Below are 14,164 nucleotides of genomic sequence, written 5' to 3'. Positions count from 1 at the left end.
CATCAATCTCATGATTTTAATACGTATATGTTAGTAAGAGATTTCTACACCTTTATAATGAATGTAACCTCTCAAAATAAATATACAATTACCAACAAAGTAGTAGGTGGATTTGGTTTGGAGTTAGTTGGTGATAAATTCAAGCATGGAGCAACAAAGTTGACCAGATTTAGAATGGCGGCTGCGCAAACACGCGGTGCCTTAATTTCAATATTCTAGAGTCTCTACGGTCGTGAGCGCACGCTGTTTCTGAAGCATTTTGGGTTTGTCATTTGTTCATATTTTATGATACACAGTACAATCAGATTCAACTCTTTTGAATGCTTTTTGCGGAGGTTGCTGGTCAGCCCAATTCTGCCAAAAATTGGATCTTTCCTACCGAAATTTCTTTTCCATATTTGCTTGAAACTGGAAGCTTGACCTCTCTCATGGAAGTGTTCACCGTACACCACCTGATCTCGCTGCCTCACGTTTCACCTTGGATGGGCCCGAATCACCAACCTTGAGGCACAAATAGCAGCATAAAACAGATTAAATGAACTACCAAAGGCGCACCAATAGAGCGGCCTTGCACATAGAAGCAGAATGACATGTAATGCCACCTCTTACCATCTATTTCAGAATCTGGTCCATAATCGAAAATGTTTGTTTAATCCACCACATTTATAATCAAATAATAATACAGAGAAAGTAATAAATAGAAATGACAATAAACAAAAAAAATATTTGCATTTAATAAAATATCAAATATGATATATATCTAAATATCCTTAACAATAATCAACCAGCCTAACTAAATTCCTTTACCGTTGGTAGAATAACGAATTCCTTATTGTATGAAAATCTTATTCCCACATGCATTTTCAAACTATGAAATTGATGATCAGTCTAAAACGATCAATATCTATTAGTTTAAGCTGTTACACGAACAAATTATATAGGATTTGATTGGCTTCTCTAGTCTTTCAGGCTATTTGACCCTTTTGTTTCTTCTTATGGTTTGATCTCACCTACCCCTTAAGATAAATTATTCTTTATCTATTTTTTGGTTTAATTTCACTGACTAAATTTACTTATAATATATATAATTTGGTAGTCAATAACATACCTTTTAAATTTTCAATCTTATTATCCCATTCAAAAGAAAAAAAATGATAAATTAATAAAAAATTCATAAATTTTATACCATTAATCTTTATACGGTTTGGTCGTTAGTATCATGTTTAAAAAATATTCACCTACTTTTAGATGTAACAACTTAACCAATTTAAAGTTACTAACATTAAAAAAAAAAAATAAACTTGTAATGGAATAAAAAAAAATGATCTCTTTTAGTAAAATGTTTCCGTCCACGAGTGTTAGAGTGTGGTAGTAAAGAAATCCAATTAATTGACCTGAAGTTGATGGGTCAGTCCAAATGGGTTTAAGCTTTAGGCTTCAAGAATGGTATCACCATAATTTCTTGGGTGGTTGATTCAGACTTCAATTTAATATCATGTATTCCAATTGTTTACTTCAACTCCATTCTGGTAAATTTCTCCGAAGTTTCTCGCTCGATTCCTTCCTAATTTCTTCCATCTCTTTCCAATCACTGAACTTAACTACCAATTCCATATCAAACCAATAAAGCCCTAGATCAGTGCAGGAATTTCAGCTTTCAAGGTTCCGCCAAGTTTCTCCCATGGCTGGAATGCTTCCAGGTGTAGAGTGTGCTCGAAGAAGACGGCTACATCAAACCAAAGCATGCTCTGATTCACCGCCCATCGCCGCCACTCGGACCTTAACCAGGAAATCCGTTCTCTGCTTGTACACAAGCAACCACGAAACGCTCCTCGCTTCAAATCCCTCTCTGGTTCGTAAATCGCATCTCGACCTGTCAATGAATTAACAAACTATTTATTCGAGTGAGGATGATGAACAAAGCTGATTCGATTTATCGTGTTTTTTTCTTTTGCAGCAAGGAAGCCTGTTAGTCGAGGCACAAGAAAACGATAATCTGGACGGAATCGCGAGAGAGGCGAAGAGGAGATTGGACGAGCGATTGAGGAAATCAGAGGATAAAAGGTACTGAAACGATGACGTCCGGAACAGCCGCGATGAATTTACATTTCGTTAATTTATTAATCATAAAACCTAAACGAAACACATCCAAAATTACTCTTGTAATCTGCGATTGGATGCAGAGGGATAGCGACGAGAAGGTTCAGTTGGACGAATTGGATCGCCGGCGAGCAAAACAATTGTGGTCAGTGCTGGTGATGAAGACAACGTCATTCCAGTGGCTCCTTCTTCTTCTTCTTCTTCTTCTTCTTCTCCTTCTTCTTCTTCTTCTTCTCCTTCTTCCGCACAGTGCTTGTTTTTATTTATTCAACACAGGATGGGATGATAACTTTTTTTATTTAGAACTGCTCGTAATTTCCTCCAGATTTTTCGTTAACTCGTGACGAAAAACATTTGTCAATATGTTTTCTGATGTATGAGATGTTAAAATACAGAGATGTTTTTGGTTTATCTGAATGATTCTGCTTACAATTGTTCAGTTCTTCATAACATTTTTTTTTTTTTTTTTTTTTTTTTTTTTTTTTNTTTTTTTTTTTTGTTGTGTTCATAGTTATCATCCAGTTCATTGTTCATTTGGTTTCTCTTTTATGTTTTTTATTTTTTTTAAAAAATTTGGTAAGAAATCCCCAAACACTTTATAAATTACTGTTTGTTAAATTCAAAATCGATTTGAATAAGCATGCTATATTATTATTTGGTAAAATAATTCAGAATTCTAGTAATTTATCTCCAACAGCCAAATTTGGCATTATTTAAATTGCTTTCAGATTTTAGTTAATTTTGAAAATTTATAAATGGAAGTAAGTTAAATTACCCCGTGAAAGTCAAATTAACAAGTCTGGCCAAATAAACCAAACAAAATCAATAAACAAACAGACACAAAAATAATAAAGCGTTAAAAGATGATTATTATAAATAGATAAAGTATGTCCATCGATTTAACTATATAATTAGTTTTTTTTTATTGCAATTATATGCTATTACTTTAAATTAATAGTCAACAATTAACTTAAATTAAATGATAATAATCTTGTTAATGTTTATTACTAGAAAAGGTCAACGATACCATACGGTGTAGCCAAATTTTATCATAATGTTTTAATTTTTTGAACTTAAATATTATACATAAATAAATATGGCAATTTTTATCATTTTTTTAATTTTTGCTAAATTTATTCTATAATTTACAAAAAAAAAAAAAAAAAAAAAAAAAAAAAAAAAAAAAAAAAAAAAAAAAAAANTCAATCCAAATTAAATCAAGATTAACCTCTATTTATATATATATATATATATATATATATATATATATATATATTATGATGTTGAAATATATTATTTATGGAATATATCTCAATATTCTTTTCATTTAATTTATAGTATATTTTATTTTATTATCAATATTTAATTAGTTTATATTTTATTGTTGGTAACTATAGAATACAAATCTTCCCTATACTATTTTTATTTCTATTTTCTTAATACGAGACATAATTGCAATAAATTTTCAATTTGTCGATGCATAGTTAAATTAAATTTAAATATAATATTTATTTAATAAACATAATATTTAAATAATAAAAGTTGGAAAATGCAAGAAAACTGAATCCAATATATCCAGTTTCAAGAGCCCACTTTGTCGAATAAATTAAAATAAAAAAACACGAAAGAGGAAACCTAAAGCCTTTCATTCCCTCACTCATGCTCCGCTTCTTCCCGCCTGCTCCTCCTCCCTTTCAGCAGTCCAGTGTTGCCGCCATTACTCCCCGGTTCACTGCCGCCACCGCCGTCTCTCTTCCTCTCGTTCTGCGCGCCTCCCTCCTAGCGGATGCTCTGATTTTCTACTCTATTGCTGTTGCTGGTATTCTATCAATCTCCATCTGTCTATTCTTCGTTTATTTTTTATGACAACATCAGAATAGCAACGAAAAAGAAAGAAAAAAAACTGCGGCAAATCGGGGTCTTTTCGAACTGAACTGCCGTGTGTACACTCTGCCCTTTGATTTCTTGCACGTTTCTGTCAATTGACGGTTTGATCATCTGTATATCTCTTTGGGCTCTGCTGAAAATTGCACTGCATCTTCTTTATTTATCTAGAACCAGTGGCAGTAATCCATCGCATACAAATTTTCTCTAACAACCGAACGTCATTGATATTAGAATTAAAATAGTTTAGCCAATTTCTTTCAACACTTGCACCTCAATGGCGGTTTCTTTTCGGATGCATTTCCCCCTTGAAATGGTAACTTTTGGATACCTTTTTATTGGAAGTCGTTATTAGAAGTGAACGCTCCTAGGTTGAATCTCCCAACCCACCTTGTTGAACTAGTTTTGACTGTCAGTGTTGAAATACTATGAATATATCCTACACTATTGTATGTTGGTTTTAATTGAGTGCTTATGGTTACTGCAGCTGAATTATTTGGGGGAATGCATCCCTTCTGTCACCATTGGCAGTTCTGGGAGGAATGTCATATATTCTGAATTCTCTAATTCTCTTCTTGGGAAAGGTAAACTGTTAATTGAGACTCCGTTTGTTAAGGTTTCAAGACACATATGGTATGGATTTAAGGGGTCTAGGCTATGCACTGTGTAGTAGCTAAAAGCAATGGGGAGAAGGAAATATATCTGTGCACCCTTCTTTTGTCTGACCAGGTTGAAGGCTTTGCATTATTCCTCATTCGGATTCATTTTTCTCCTACTCTAGATCACTAAAGGGGAGGGCAATAACGATTCACTTCCATGAATTGTTTGTTACTCACTGTAAATAATCCCATCAAGCTCAATAAAGTAAAGCTCAAACTAGTCAAATTCGCCTCAACGGCAATTGCTCGACTAAACCAATGTTCTTTTTCTCAGAGTGATGATGAACAAATTACCACCTCCTTCAACACAACTTCACACGTTCAATTTAACCCATCAAAGGTGATCCAAATCTTAGAAAGTCTTCGAAGGGAACCCAACAGTGCCTTTTCCTTTTTCCATAAATTGGAGGAACGGGGCTTTCGTCATAACATCTCTACTTATGCAGCTCTCATTAGGATATTGTGCTCTTGGGGTTTGGAGAGAAAGCTTGACTCTCTGTTCTTGAATCTTATTGGCTCCGAGAAAACAGAATTTGATATTTTAGATTTGCTCGAATCACTTAATCAAGGATATGTGATGGATGGCTCATTCATTCGAGCATACGATGCGTTGATCAAGGCTTATGTTAGTGTTAGCTTATTCGATAGTGCTGTGGACTTACTTTTTCGATCAGAAAGGAAGGGATTTGTTCCACATATTTTTACTTGTAATTTTCTCTTGAACCGCCTTATCGAGCATGGGAAATTGAATATGGCTCTAACTGTGTATAAGCAGTTGAAGAGGTTTGGTTTTCATCCTAATGATTATACTTATGCTATTGTAATAAAAGCACTCTGTAAAATGGGTAATATGGAAGAAGCTATAGATATTTTTGAGGAGATGAGTGAAGCTGGGGTGGTCCCAAATGCCTTTGCTTGTACTGCATATATTGAAGGGTTGTGTACCCACCGTTGTTCAGCTTACGGGTATCAGTTGCTACAAGATTGGAGAGCAGCACAGGCCCCGATAGATGTGTATGCTTACTTTGTAGTAATTCGTGGATTTTGTGAAGAGATGGAAGTAAACAAGGCAGAAAATGTTTTTCTCGATATGGAGAAGTATGGAGTAGTTCCAGATGCACAAACTTATGGAGTGTTGATCAATGGTTATTGCAAGATGTTGAAGTTACAAAAGGCTTTGTCTCTTCACAGTTTCATGTTGTCAAAAGGTATAAAAACAAATTGTGTGATTGTTAGCTCTATTCTTCAATGCTTGATAAGGATGCAAATGTATTCAGAAGTAGTGAACCAATTTAAAGTATTTCAGGATGAGGGAGTGTTTTTCGACAAGGTTGCCTACAATATTGTTGTTCATGCCTTGTGTGAACAAGGGAAATTGGAAGAAGCTATGGAGTTGTTAGAAGATATGACAAGTAGACAGATCCAGATGGATGTTGTTCATTATACAACAATGATTAAAGGTTTTTTTGTCCAAGGAAAAATTTATGAAGCAATGACGATGTTTGAGAATTTGAAGAAAAATGGTATTGAGCCTGACACCATCACTTATANTTGAATATGGCTCTAACTGTGTATAAGCAGTTGAAGAGGTTTGGTTTTCATCCTAATGATTATACTTATGCTATTGTAATAAAAGCACTCTGTAAAATGGGTAATATGGAAGAAGCTATAGATATTTTTGAGGAGATGAGTGAAGCTGGGGTGGTCCCAAATGCCTTTGCTTGTACTGCATATATTGAAGGGTTGTGTACCCACCGTTGTTCAGCTTACGGGTATCAGTTGCTACAAGATTGGAGAGCAGCACAGGCCCCGATAGATGTGTATGCTTACTTTGTAGTAATTCGTGGATTTTGTGAAGAGATGGAAGTAAACAAGGCAGAAAATGTTTTTCTCGATATGGAGAAGTATGGAGTAGTTCCAGATGCACAAACTTATGGAGTGTTGATCAATGGTTATTGCAAGATGTTGAAGTTACAAAAGGCTTTGTCTCTTCACAGTTTCATGTTGTCAAAAGGTATAAAAACAAATTGTGTGATTGTTAGCTCTATTCTTCAATGCTTGATAAGGATGCAAATGTATTCAGAAGTAGTGAACCAATTTAAAGTATTTCAGGATGAGGGAGTGTTTTTCGACAAGGTTGCCTACAATATTGTTGTTCATGCCTTGTGTGAACAAGGGAAATTGGAAGAAGCTATGGAGTTGTTAGAAGATATGACAAGTAGACAGATCCAGATGGATGTTGTTCATTATACAACAATGATTAAAGGTTTTTTTGTCCAAGGAAAAATTTATGAAGCAATGACGATGTTTGAGAATTTGAAGAAAAATGGTATTGAGCCTGACACCATCACTTATAATGTGCTCGCTGCTGGATTATCTAGAAATGGTCTTGTGTCTGAGGTGAAAGACCTTCTAGACTACATGGATGAACATAGTTTGAGAGAAGACCCTAAGATATCCAACCTGATAATTGAAAATTTATGCATAGGAGGCAAAGTGAAAGAAGCGACTGAAATTTTCAATAGTTTAGAAGTAAAGACNGGCGACTGAGATTTTCAATAGTTTAGAAGTAAAGACTGTAGATAGCTATTCTGCCATGATTAATGGGTATTGTGCAGCCAACCGTAGTAAAGATGCATATGAACTTTTTGTTAATTTGTCCAAGAAAGGAGTTCTTTTAAAAAAAAGCTCCCTCTTTAGGCTAGTTAGTAGCCTTTGCATGGATGATTCTAACGACAGAGCTATTAAGGTGATTAAAAGACTTTCAATTATCAACGTGGAGGCTAATGAAATTGTGTACAATAAAGTCATAGCTTCTCTTTGTCGAGCTGGAAATATGAAGATGGCCCAATGTTTATTTGATTGTTTAATTTGTGCTGGGTTAACTCCTGATCTCAAGACTTACACAACGATGATAAATGGTTATTGCAAGATTAATTTTTTGAGGGAAGCTTATGAACTTCTGTGTGATATGAAGATTCGAGGGAGGAAACCTGATATTTTCATCTATACAGTTTTGCTTGATGGTCAATTTAAAACCAGATTACGAGGGCTTTGCTCCTCAGTAGATTTAAGGGGAGCGAAGCAAGAAACGGCTTTTACTTCCACAATTTTTGATGAAATGGAGGACATGAAGATTACTCCAGACGTTATTTGCTACACTGTATTGATTGATGGGTATTGTAAAATGAACAATCTTAATGATGCTATTGTCCTCCTTGAGAAAATGGTTGATCAAGGAATAATGCCTGATACAGTGACATATACCACCCTAGTGTCTGGCTTTTGTAGAAGTGGGGATGTAGAGAAGGCTGTAACTCTATTTGATGATATGTTATCTAAGGGAGTTCTACCTGACGCATTTTTCATCTCTGTTGTCTCACGGTATTCTAAAATCCAAGAAAATGCAATTTAGAACACAAGCACGTTGCTGGATAACAGTGAATAGCATTGGTCTTTGAATTTTTCCAATTAAGTATAATGGTTAGTCCTTATACATCATGTTATCCCTTTTCTTTTCTTTTCTTTTGCTTGCTGCCTGCCTTAGCTTCTCTCCTTCTTTCGAGTCATACAAGTGCCTTATACTTTGACGGTCCTGGATTCTCCAGAGCTGAAATCTACTTGAGCTATATGAAAGCCCTCTACTTTGACCTAAAGATGGCGTAGTCAATTGTGGGAAATTGCTGCAATAATGGGCTTAGATATTAAACTCTACCATATCAAGGTTTTTACTTTGTTATTTTTCTTTTGACTCATGACTCATTAATTGCATACAATTTCTTTAAAATTACTTTTTTTATAGGCCCAAACTCAAATACTATTGAGCAAGTTCAGCAGTTTATTTTGAAGCAATATATTTGAAGGGACATATTTGAAGGCGAGTTAAACTTGTCGAGGATATCGATTATGGGGTTTTTGTCCATCTTTTTATGGTTGCTTAGTATTCTGACCATAATTGAGCATCACTTAAGAGTTAAATTTATTGAACTTATTGAACGAAGTAATGAGATTGAACTTATTGCTTTGATTTGCTTTGCAGTTTCTGTGAATGAAAGTAGTGTTTGATTCTGTAGAATTATATGAAGATGTGAGAGATGCTATCCGAAGCTGTAAGTTCCAAATATTGTCTGTTCCCATTTCCCAGACCTGTTAATGTTTGCAACCTAACAGTTCAATCGATCCTTATCTCTGACTTTGATTCTTTAATACATCAGAATGATTTGAAGTAGACAATGGCAATAGATGTAGATAACTACGAAATAGTGAATTCAAACGACTCAAAAAGTGAAATCTTTTACTCTAGCATGTGGGGACGAACTATAGAATTTTTACATTTTTCTGCTACCAATTGAATGCTTAAACCCTTATAACTTGCTTTATAAATCCCAGAGTGCTTTTGGACACCTTTGATCTGCATGCCTTTGCATCTACTGTAATTAGATACACACCTTGAGTTGAGAGCTATTAACTGCATAATGTTCAAATTTCCAATTAGATTTTTAACTGTTTCGATGTTGTAGTTTCTGAAGATGTGTTCCATTTTGTGTATCCTGCTCGTAAATCTGTAAATGTAATGAATTGATTGATCGATCTCCCAAGGTTGCAACATCCTAACACCTAGCCTCTGAATCACTTCACTGTCCAATGACCTGATTGGGCGTGCTAGTTTTCAAACTTACCTTCCGTTGATCCATCCCAACTGTATCCGTTGACGTACTTCTGACCCCAAATTCAAATTGAGTTCTTTAGAAGGATATAGCCCTCGGAAGATGTGTCATCTTGTTGTAGGCTTGTGGGTTGTTTATTATATTCGCATACATTATGGCTGGAAATCACTTTTGCAGTATACAGACCAAGCCAGTTTGTTCCCAATCAATGTTAACCACATTTTGATGCGACATACTTTCTCTTGTGGATTATGTGGGGACAATATTGTTGAAAATCCATGTAGCTATCTTATTCATTAAAAAATGTGTAGCTATTTGACTCCACACCATATAAAATTTCATTTGTCTACCGTCCATTGTAATTATTTGTAGATTTATATGTTAGAATCTAGATGGAATGATGTGATATGTTGTAGAACATGAGATTGATATCTATTCCTTATTATGCATCTTCAGGGCTATATAATAATAATCTAAAGTTTTTTTTTCCAGGATCTTCTCATTCTATACAACACTTCTATGCTGTTGTATACAGTATACTGCAGTTAAGGAGATCCGCATTTCTGAAATTTGGAAGTTGATCAAACTTGCATAATCCTGCCATAATTTCAAAAGAAAGTGCGACCATGGTAGGAATGGATTTTTTGTGCTGGTAGATTTCTTTTGTGATAAATTATTTAAATAAAAATCAATGAAAGAGAATTTTCAATTGGGAGGAGAATTTTCAAGCACCCATCTCTGAAAGAGAATTTAGAAGAAGATTGGTCAATTCTGATGGCAGAAAGTTCAAACAAGGAGATGAGAGCGGAAAAAGACAAAACGACGGCCCTTTTAGGTCTCTGTTTCTGGGACATGGCGGCGGCGGCGGCGGTGTTGATGATGGAGGCAATTATGGCCCTGATTCTGAAGAAATAATTAACAAATCTGGAAAGAAGCTATGGGGTTTCAATGGCTTGACGAAATGGAAGAGAGACGAAACAGAGGACGAGACAGCTCCATTGGCCCTCCATGAAAGATGTGACAGTGAAGCCTTTTGGGGTTCTTCCAAGTTCAATTCAGATTGCAACGAGTCCAATTGGGAAGGCTCCCAGCACTAAATAATAAAAAGGAAGTTGCATTCAAATGGTTCTCCATCCCATTTCTCCATTGACAAGGTAACGAATTGCTTCAATGGCGTTGGCTTGTAAATTTGGTGCTTTTGTTTCGTTTTCGTGTCCTAATTTCGTTCATAATCAGAAGGTTTTAGGCAAGAGGATTAAAGAAATAGCTTTCACGAGTCCAATCAGAGATCAAATCCACAAATCCCAACCTCAAATACTCGTATAATGGCAGCAACTCGATGCGATGGACGACATTTGACGACGACAAGAAGTGCCAGCCAAATCTCTTCAACAACAATATTAGCAAACCCAAAGGGCTTTCAATGTTGGTGCTTATAATTCTCAAGTATTTGTAAGCATAGAGCTGAAATTACCGTCTCCCTGTCTTGGTTATCTGTTGTCTTGATACAGTTCCTTTTTTGGTGTATATTGTACAAATGTCTGCATGATTCAAACCAAACTGGCTTTTCCAGATATTCATTCGAGCGTTTATGCTCAGGGTAAAACTAAAAACTTGTGCAAATATTTCTTCTGAAACAGCTGTACAATATGAATGCCTTACAAAACCATGGGGATTCAATTCATCCCCAGTATTAACAGGGAACAGGATTACGAAAGTTTCCTTATCGCTAGTGTCATCGATTATACAATTCATCAAATTGACGTTGGAATTTCCAAGTTTGAAATCGAACATTCATCGTTCGAGCCTGCACGAACATCCCCTCTACAAAGTGGGCATACTCTGTTAAACACAGTGATACAGGGAGATGAATCCATGAGTAAAATGATACCTAGACATAAAAATAGATAAAAAGGGAGCAGTAATTGATGATGTATAGGCACAACATACCCATGAATCTCCTTCAACCATTTATCGACGCACGACATATGATACTCGTGGTGGCAAGGAAGGACTCTTATTTTGTCACCGTCTTCGTAATCGGCAAGGCAAATGTAGCATCTAACCAAGCATTTGTAAACAATCCCAAATTAGAAACTAAACAAGAGTACTTGGTTAACGAAAAGAAGGAACCTACTGCTCAATTTCATCCCCTCCATTAGTTTTCTTTTCGTGGTTCTTCAAAGGAAAAGAGTCAACAACTGATTCTGGTGCAGGCAGTGAAACCATGGATAGAGCAAGAGAAACAGGCTGACCATGAATTTCATCCAAGACCTTTAGATACACAAAGAACAAGATGTGAGATACCTGTTGAATTACCCAGCACTTGAACTCCAAAAAGTACCTCAAATAATGCTTCAGCAAGCATGATTATCCGCGATATGCTTGCATGGGTACTCGAGTGTTCGACCCTTGAGAACGAGTCGCATGAACAAGGACCATTAGGATGAATGCCTGATGGGCAAGGTAGATTTTGGCGACTGTTTTCACTGAGACTACTTCGAATTCTTTCCCATAACTGCACCTAATTGAGAAGCAATCATGTATAAACACAATGGAAGAGTGATCATAATTGTTAACATTCAGAATGTAACCTGAGATCTTGAGTTTCTTTGTTGTTCATTCAAGACGTGAATTCTGCTGGAAAAACGCCTTGAATCGCCACTCGCTTCATCATCGATAAAATCGCCACTTAAATCAAGGAGCCACCTGTCTTGATCTCCTGTATTACTAAAGTTATTAGATGGGAAAACAAACGGAGACTCACTATGCCTTCTGAAACTACGCCTTGAAAAGGCATCCCAAAACAGTCTTCTGCTATTCCTTCTAGCCTCAAGATTACTTGCATCAGTGCTACTCGTAGACAAAACATTGGAAGAAACACCGACCATATCAACATCTCCTTGGCCCACCTCCCTATCATCAGACACAAGAGTGTCTAAACTTGAGGGCACCTCTTGCAGAGATTCATCTCCAAGAGACTGGAAAGTAAATGAAAGATCAGGATGACAAGGCGACGATTCAGAGTCTGGGTTCCGATAAGCTGTTGCCTCGTCCTCTTGAATGCAACCTGTCAGCTCATTAGAACATGAGTCTCCAACCTCTTGAGTAGTCGAACTGCTCGCTGCAAACATAGCCTTTGTGCAGACTGGTTCGGAAGATTGATGTCCTTTACATGAAGTACCATTGGAAGCATTACTATAGCTACGAGATTCTTCATGGCTATAATCAGCACTAACCTGTGGAAGAGGAGCTAATTCCTTATTATGAGACACACGCTTCCCATGAACATTGATATCATCTACAGCACATTGCTCCTCACTGACTGCAATATCATTATCAGAATAAACGCTCTGTCCCATTCTTATGGATCCATTTGTGGGGAGTTGAAGTTCATCAATGTTGTGATTACAGTGTTGATGTTCCACCGGGTGGACAAGAAATTGAACCATAGACTCTTCCATCTATTGAAATCCAAGATTCAAAACATGAGCGAAAGGCAAACTTAGATGGTAAGAAACTAATTATAACATACAAATTGAAGATTCAAAATCACCAAGCAATCGGATAGTGATCATTACCCATCAACAATCAACAAAAACGCAAGCAAAACAAATAGCAAACGAACAGAAACATATTGCAAAAGCTAGAGCAGTTCAGACCTAATTCCGGGGGATACTCCGATCAAAACTATTCCGAAACCCAATTCAGAGCTCAAACGAAACCAATAAACACTTGAATCAAAGGAAAGCAATAAACAGCTCCTAATGAAAGATGCTACTCAGGGTCAATCTTTGAGAGGAAGATATGGAACCCCAGATTTTTGAAACAAGATTCGGAGGAGGAATTAGAGTAAAGTTCACGAATAATGGGAGAAATGGGTGAAGAAGAGAGAACAAAAGATTCGATGATGATGAAGAAGAAGAGGATTTAATGACCTGATGAATCGCGCGAGAAGAGGAAGCACCGCAGAAAAGAGAGCAGAATTTGGAGCGGTTGGTGCGGTAATCTCGGGAGCGAGAAGGGCGCGACGACCCCAGACGACTACAGCTCGAACCCATTTGGGTTTTGGGGAATGGATGATGATGATGATGATGATAAACTTGAAGAACACCCAATTCAGAGCTCCCTGATTTTCAAATTGAATTATGGGGTTTTTTTCAATCGAAAATCAATAATTATGATGTGAATGGGGAGTTCGTGCTGTTGTTGGGGCTACACTACACCCCCAATGTCTATTATTAATTTCCTCCAAACATTTTTTATATTATATTCTCCATAGCCTTTTGCCTTTGTAAAAGGGTTTCCGAGGTTTTCTGTTAAAACAAGTTCAGAGGTGTCGTGTCACCATAGCTCTTCGCAATCAGCATTTGGAGGAAATTTGTTGTGGCTGTGAAGAAATTGGCCACAAATTCATGTTGCTCATACAAACCTAATAAATTCAAACATTATCTTCATTTAAACTAACTAAAGTTTTAATGAAATCTTCCTTGGTCAACCAACTGTTTTAACCATTTTAACCCACTTCCTTTAGTCAACTAATAAATAAAGTCAACGTGAGTCTGAGTTTTTTTTTTTTTTTTTTTTTTTTTCTCACAAAATCTTTCTAAATTGATTTATTTCTAAATCTTTAAATGATTTAGTTTATACAAAAATTAAAAATTAGAGTTAGTGTCGTCCATTTAATCTGTAGGGACTCCCTAAGGTGCAAAATACCCGTTTAAATGAGATATATATATTTTTTTCATTAATTTAAATTATGATAAAAAATATGTGTTCTTAAATTAAATTAAATTAAAAAAAAATAGGAATGGTTGACTATTTCTTTAAAAAATATATATTATATATATTGGA

General features: G+C 35.9%; 3 protein-coding genes and 1 long non-coding RNA gene across 6 annotated transcripts; 3 read left to right on the top strand and 1 right to left on the bottom strand.

Annotated features, from left to right (window-relative positions):
• The first annotated feature begins 1,384 nt into the window (after positions 1-1,384).
• Positions 1,385-2,532, top strand: LOC111793636. The gene is made up of 3 exons (XM_023675599.1): positions 1,385-1,852; positions 1,958-2,064; positions 2,184-2,532. The coding sequence occupies exons 1-3, from the start codon at positions 1,682-1,684 to the stop codon at positions 2,257-2,259; spliced, it is 354 nt and encodes a 117-aa protein (XP_023531367.1). The 5' UTR covers positions 1,385-1,681; the 3' UTR covers positions 2,260-2,532.
• Positions 2,533-4,503: 1,971 nt separating this feature from the next.
• Positions 4,504-10,933, top strand: LOC111793016. 2 transcript variants are annotated; one of them, XR_002814870.1, is made up of 5 exons: positions 4,507-4,568; positions 8,683-8,752; positions 9,803-9,939; positions 10,092-10,464; positions 10,550-10,933. It is a non-coding gene; the product is annotated as an uncharacterized LOC111793016 (long non-coding RNA). The 2 variants fall into 2 exon arrangements; XR_002814869.1 differs by having other exon boundaries at positions 4,504-4,568; positions 9,803-10,464.
• LOC111793013 (pentatricopeptide repeat-containing protein At2g26790, mitochondrial-like) lies at positions 4,528-8,107 on the top strand. The gene is made up of 3 exons (XM_023674677.1): positions 4,528-5,426; positions 6,233-7,157; positions 7,195-8,107. Exons 1-3 carry the CDS (start codon positions 4,801-4,803, stop codon positions 8,056-8,058), a joined length of 2,415 nt encoding a protein of 804 aa, XP_023530445.1. The 5' UTR covers positions 4,528-4,800; the 3' UTR covers positions 8,059-8,107.
• On the bottom strand, positions 10,865-13,600 carry LOC111793015 (E3 ubiquitin-protein ligase RNF12-A-like). 2 transcript variants are annotated; one of them, XM_023674681.1, is made up of 6 exons: positions 13,249-13,600; positions 11,905-12,774; positions 11,655-11,834; positions 11,448-11,584; positions 11,261-11,371; positions 10,865-11,152 (listed from the first exon to the last, which is right to left on the bottom strand). In XM_023674681.1, exons 1-6 carry the CDS (start codon positions 13,369-13,371, stop codon positions 11,065-11,067), a joined length of 1,509 nt encoding a protein of 502 aa, XP_023530449.1. In that variant the 5' UTR covers positions 13,372-13,600; the 3' UTR covers positions 10,865-11,064. The 2 variants fall into 2 exon arrangements, with proteins under 2 accessions (XP_023530449.1, XP_023530450.1); XM_023674682.1 differs by having other exon boundaries at positions 11,655-11,828.
• Positions 13,601-14,164: the final 564 nt, after the last annotated feature.

This window comes from Cucurbita pepo, chromosome LG04 (genome assembly GCF_002806865.2).
Source record: "Cucurbita pepo subsp. pepo cultivar mu-cu-16 chromosome LG04, ASM280686v2, whole genome shotgun sequence".
Taxonomy (NCBI): domain Eukaryota; kingdom Viridiplantae; phylum Streptophyta; class Magnoliopsida; order Cucurbitales; family Cucurbitaceae; genus Cucurbita; species Cucurbita pepo.
Note: the sequence above shows the minus strand (reverse complement) of the source record. Positions and strands in the feature narration are given on the sequence as shown.

Coding starts and splice junctions, on each gene's coding strand:
- LOC111793636 (XM_023675599.1), top strand. CDS start 1,682: ATGGCTGGAATGCTTCCAGGTGTAGAGTGTGCTCGAAGAAGACGGCTA. Junction 1,853..1,957: donor TCGCTTCAAATCCCTCTCTG/GTTCGTAAATCG, acceptor TTTCTTTTGCAG/CAAGGAAGCCTGTTAGTCGA. Junction 2,065..2,183: donor AGGAAATCAGAGGATAAAAG/GTACTGAAACGA, acceptor GATTGGATGCAG/AGGGATAGCGACGAGAAGGT.
- LOC111793013 (XM_023674677.1), top strand. CDS start 4,801: ATGAATTGTTTGTTACTCACTGTAAATAATCCCATCAAGCTCAATAAA. Junction 5,427..6,232: donor GTGTATAAGCAGTTGAAGAG/GTTTGGTTTTCA, acceptor GCAGTTGAAGAG/GTTTGGTTTTCATCCTAATG.
- LOC111793015 (XM_023674681.1), bottom strand. CDS start 13,371: ATGGGTTCGAGCTGTAGTCGTCTGGGGTCGTCGCGCCCTTCTCGCTCC. Junction 11,835..11,904: donor AAAGAAACTCAAGATCTCAG/GTTACATTCTGA, acceptor CTTCTCAATTAG/GTGCAGTTATGGGAAAGAAT. Junction 11,153..11,260: donor TGGTTGAAGGAGATTCATGG/GTATGTTGTGCC, acceptor TGTGTTTAACAG/AGTATGCCCACTTTGTAGAG.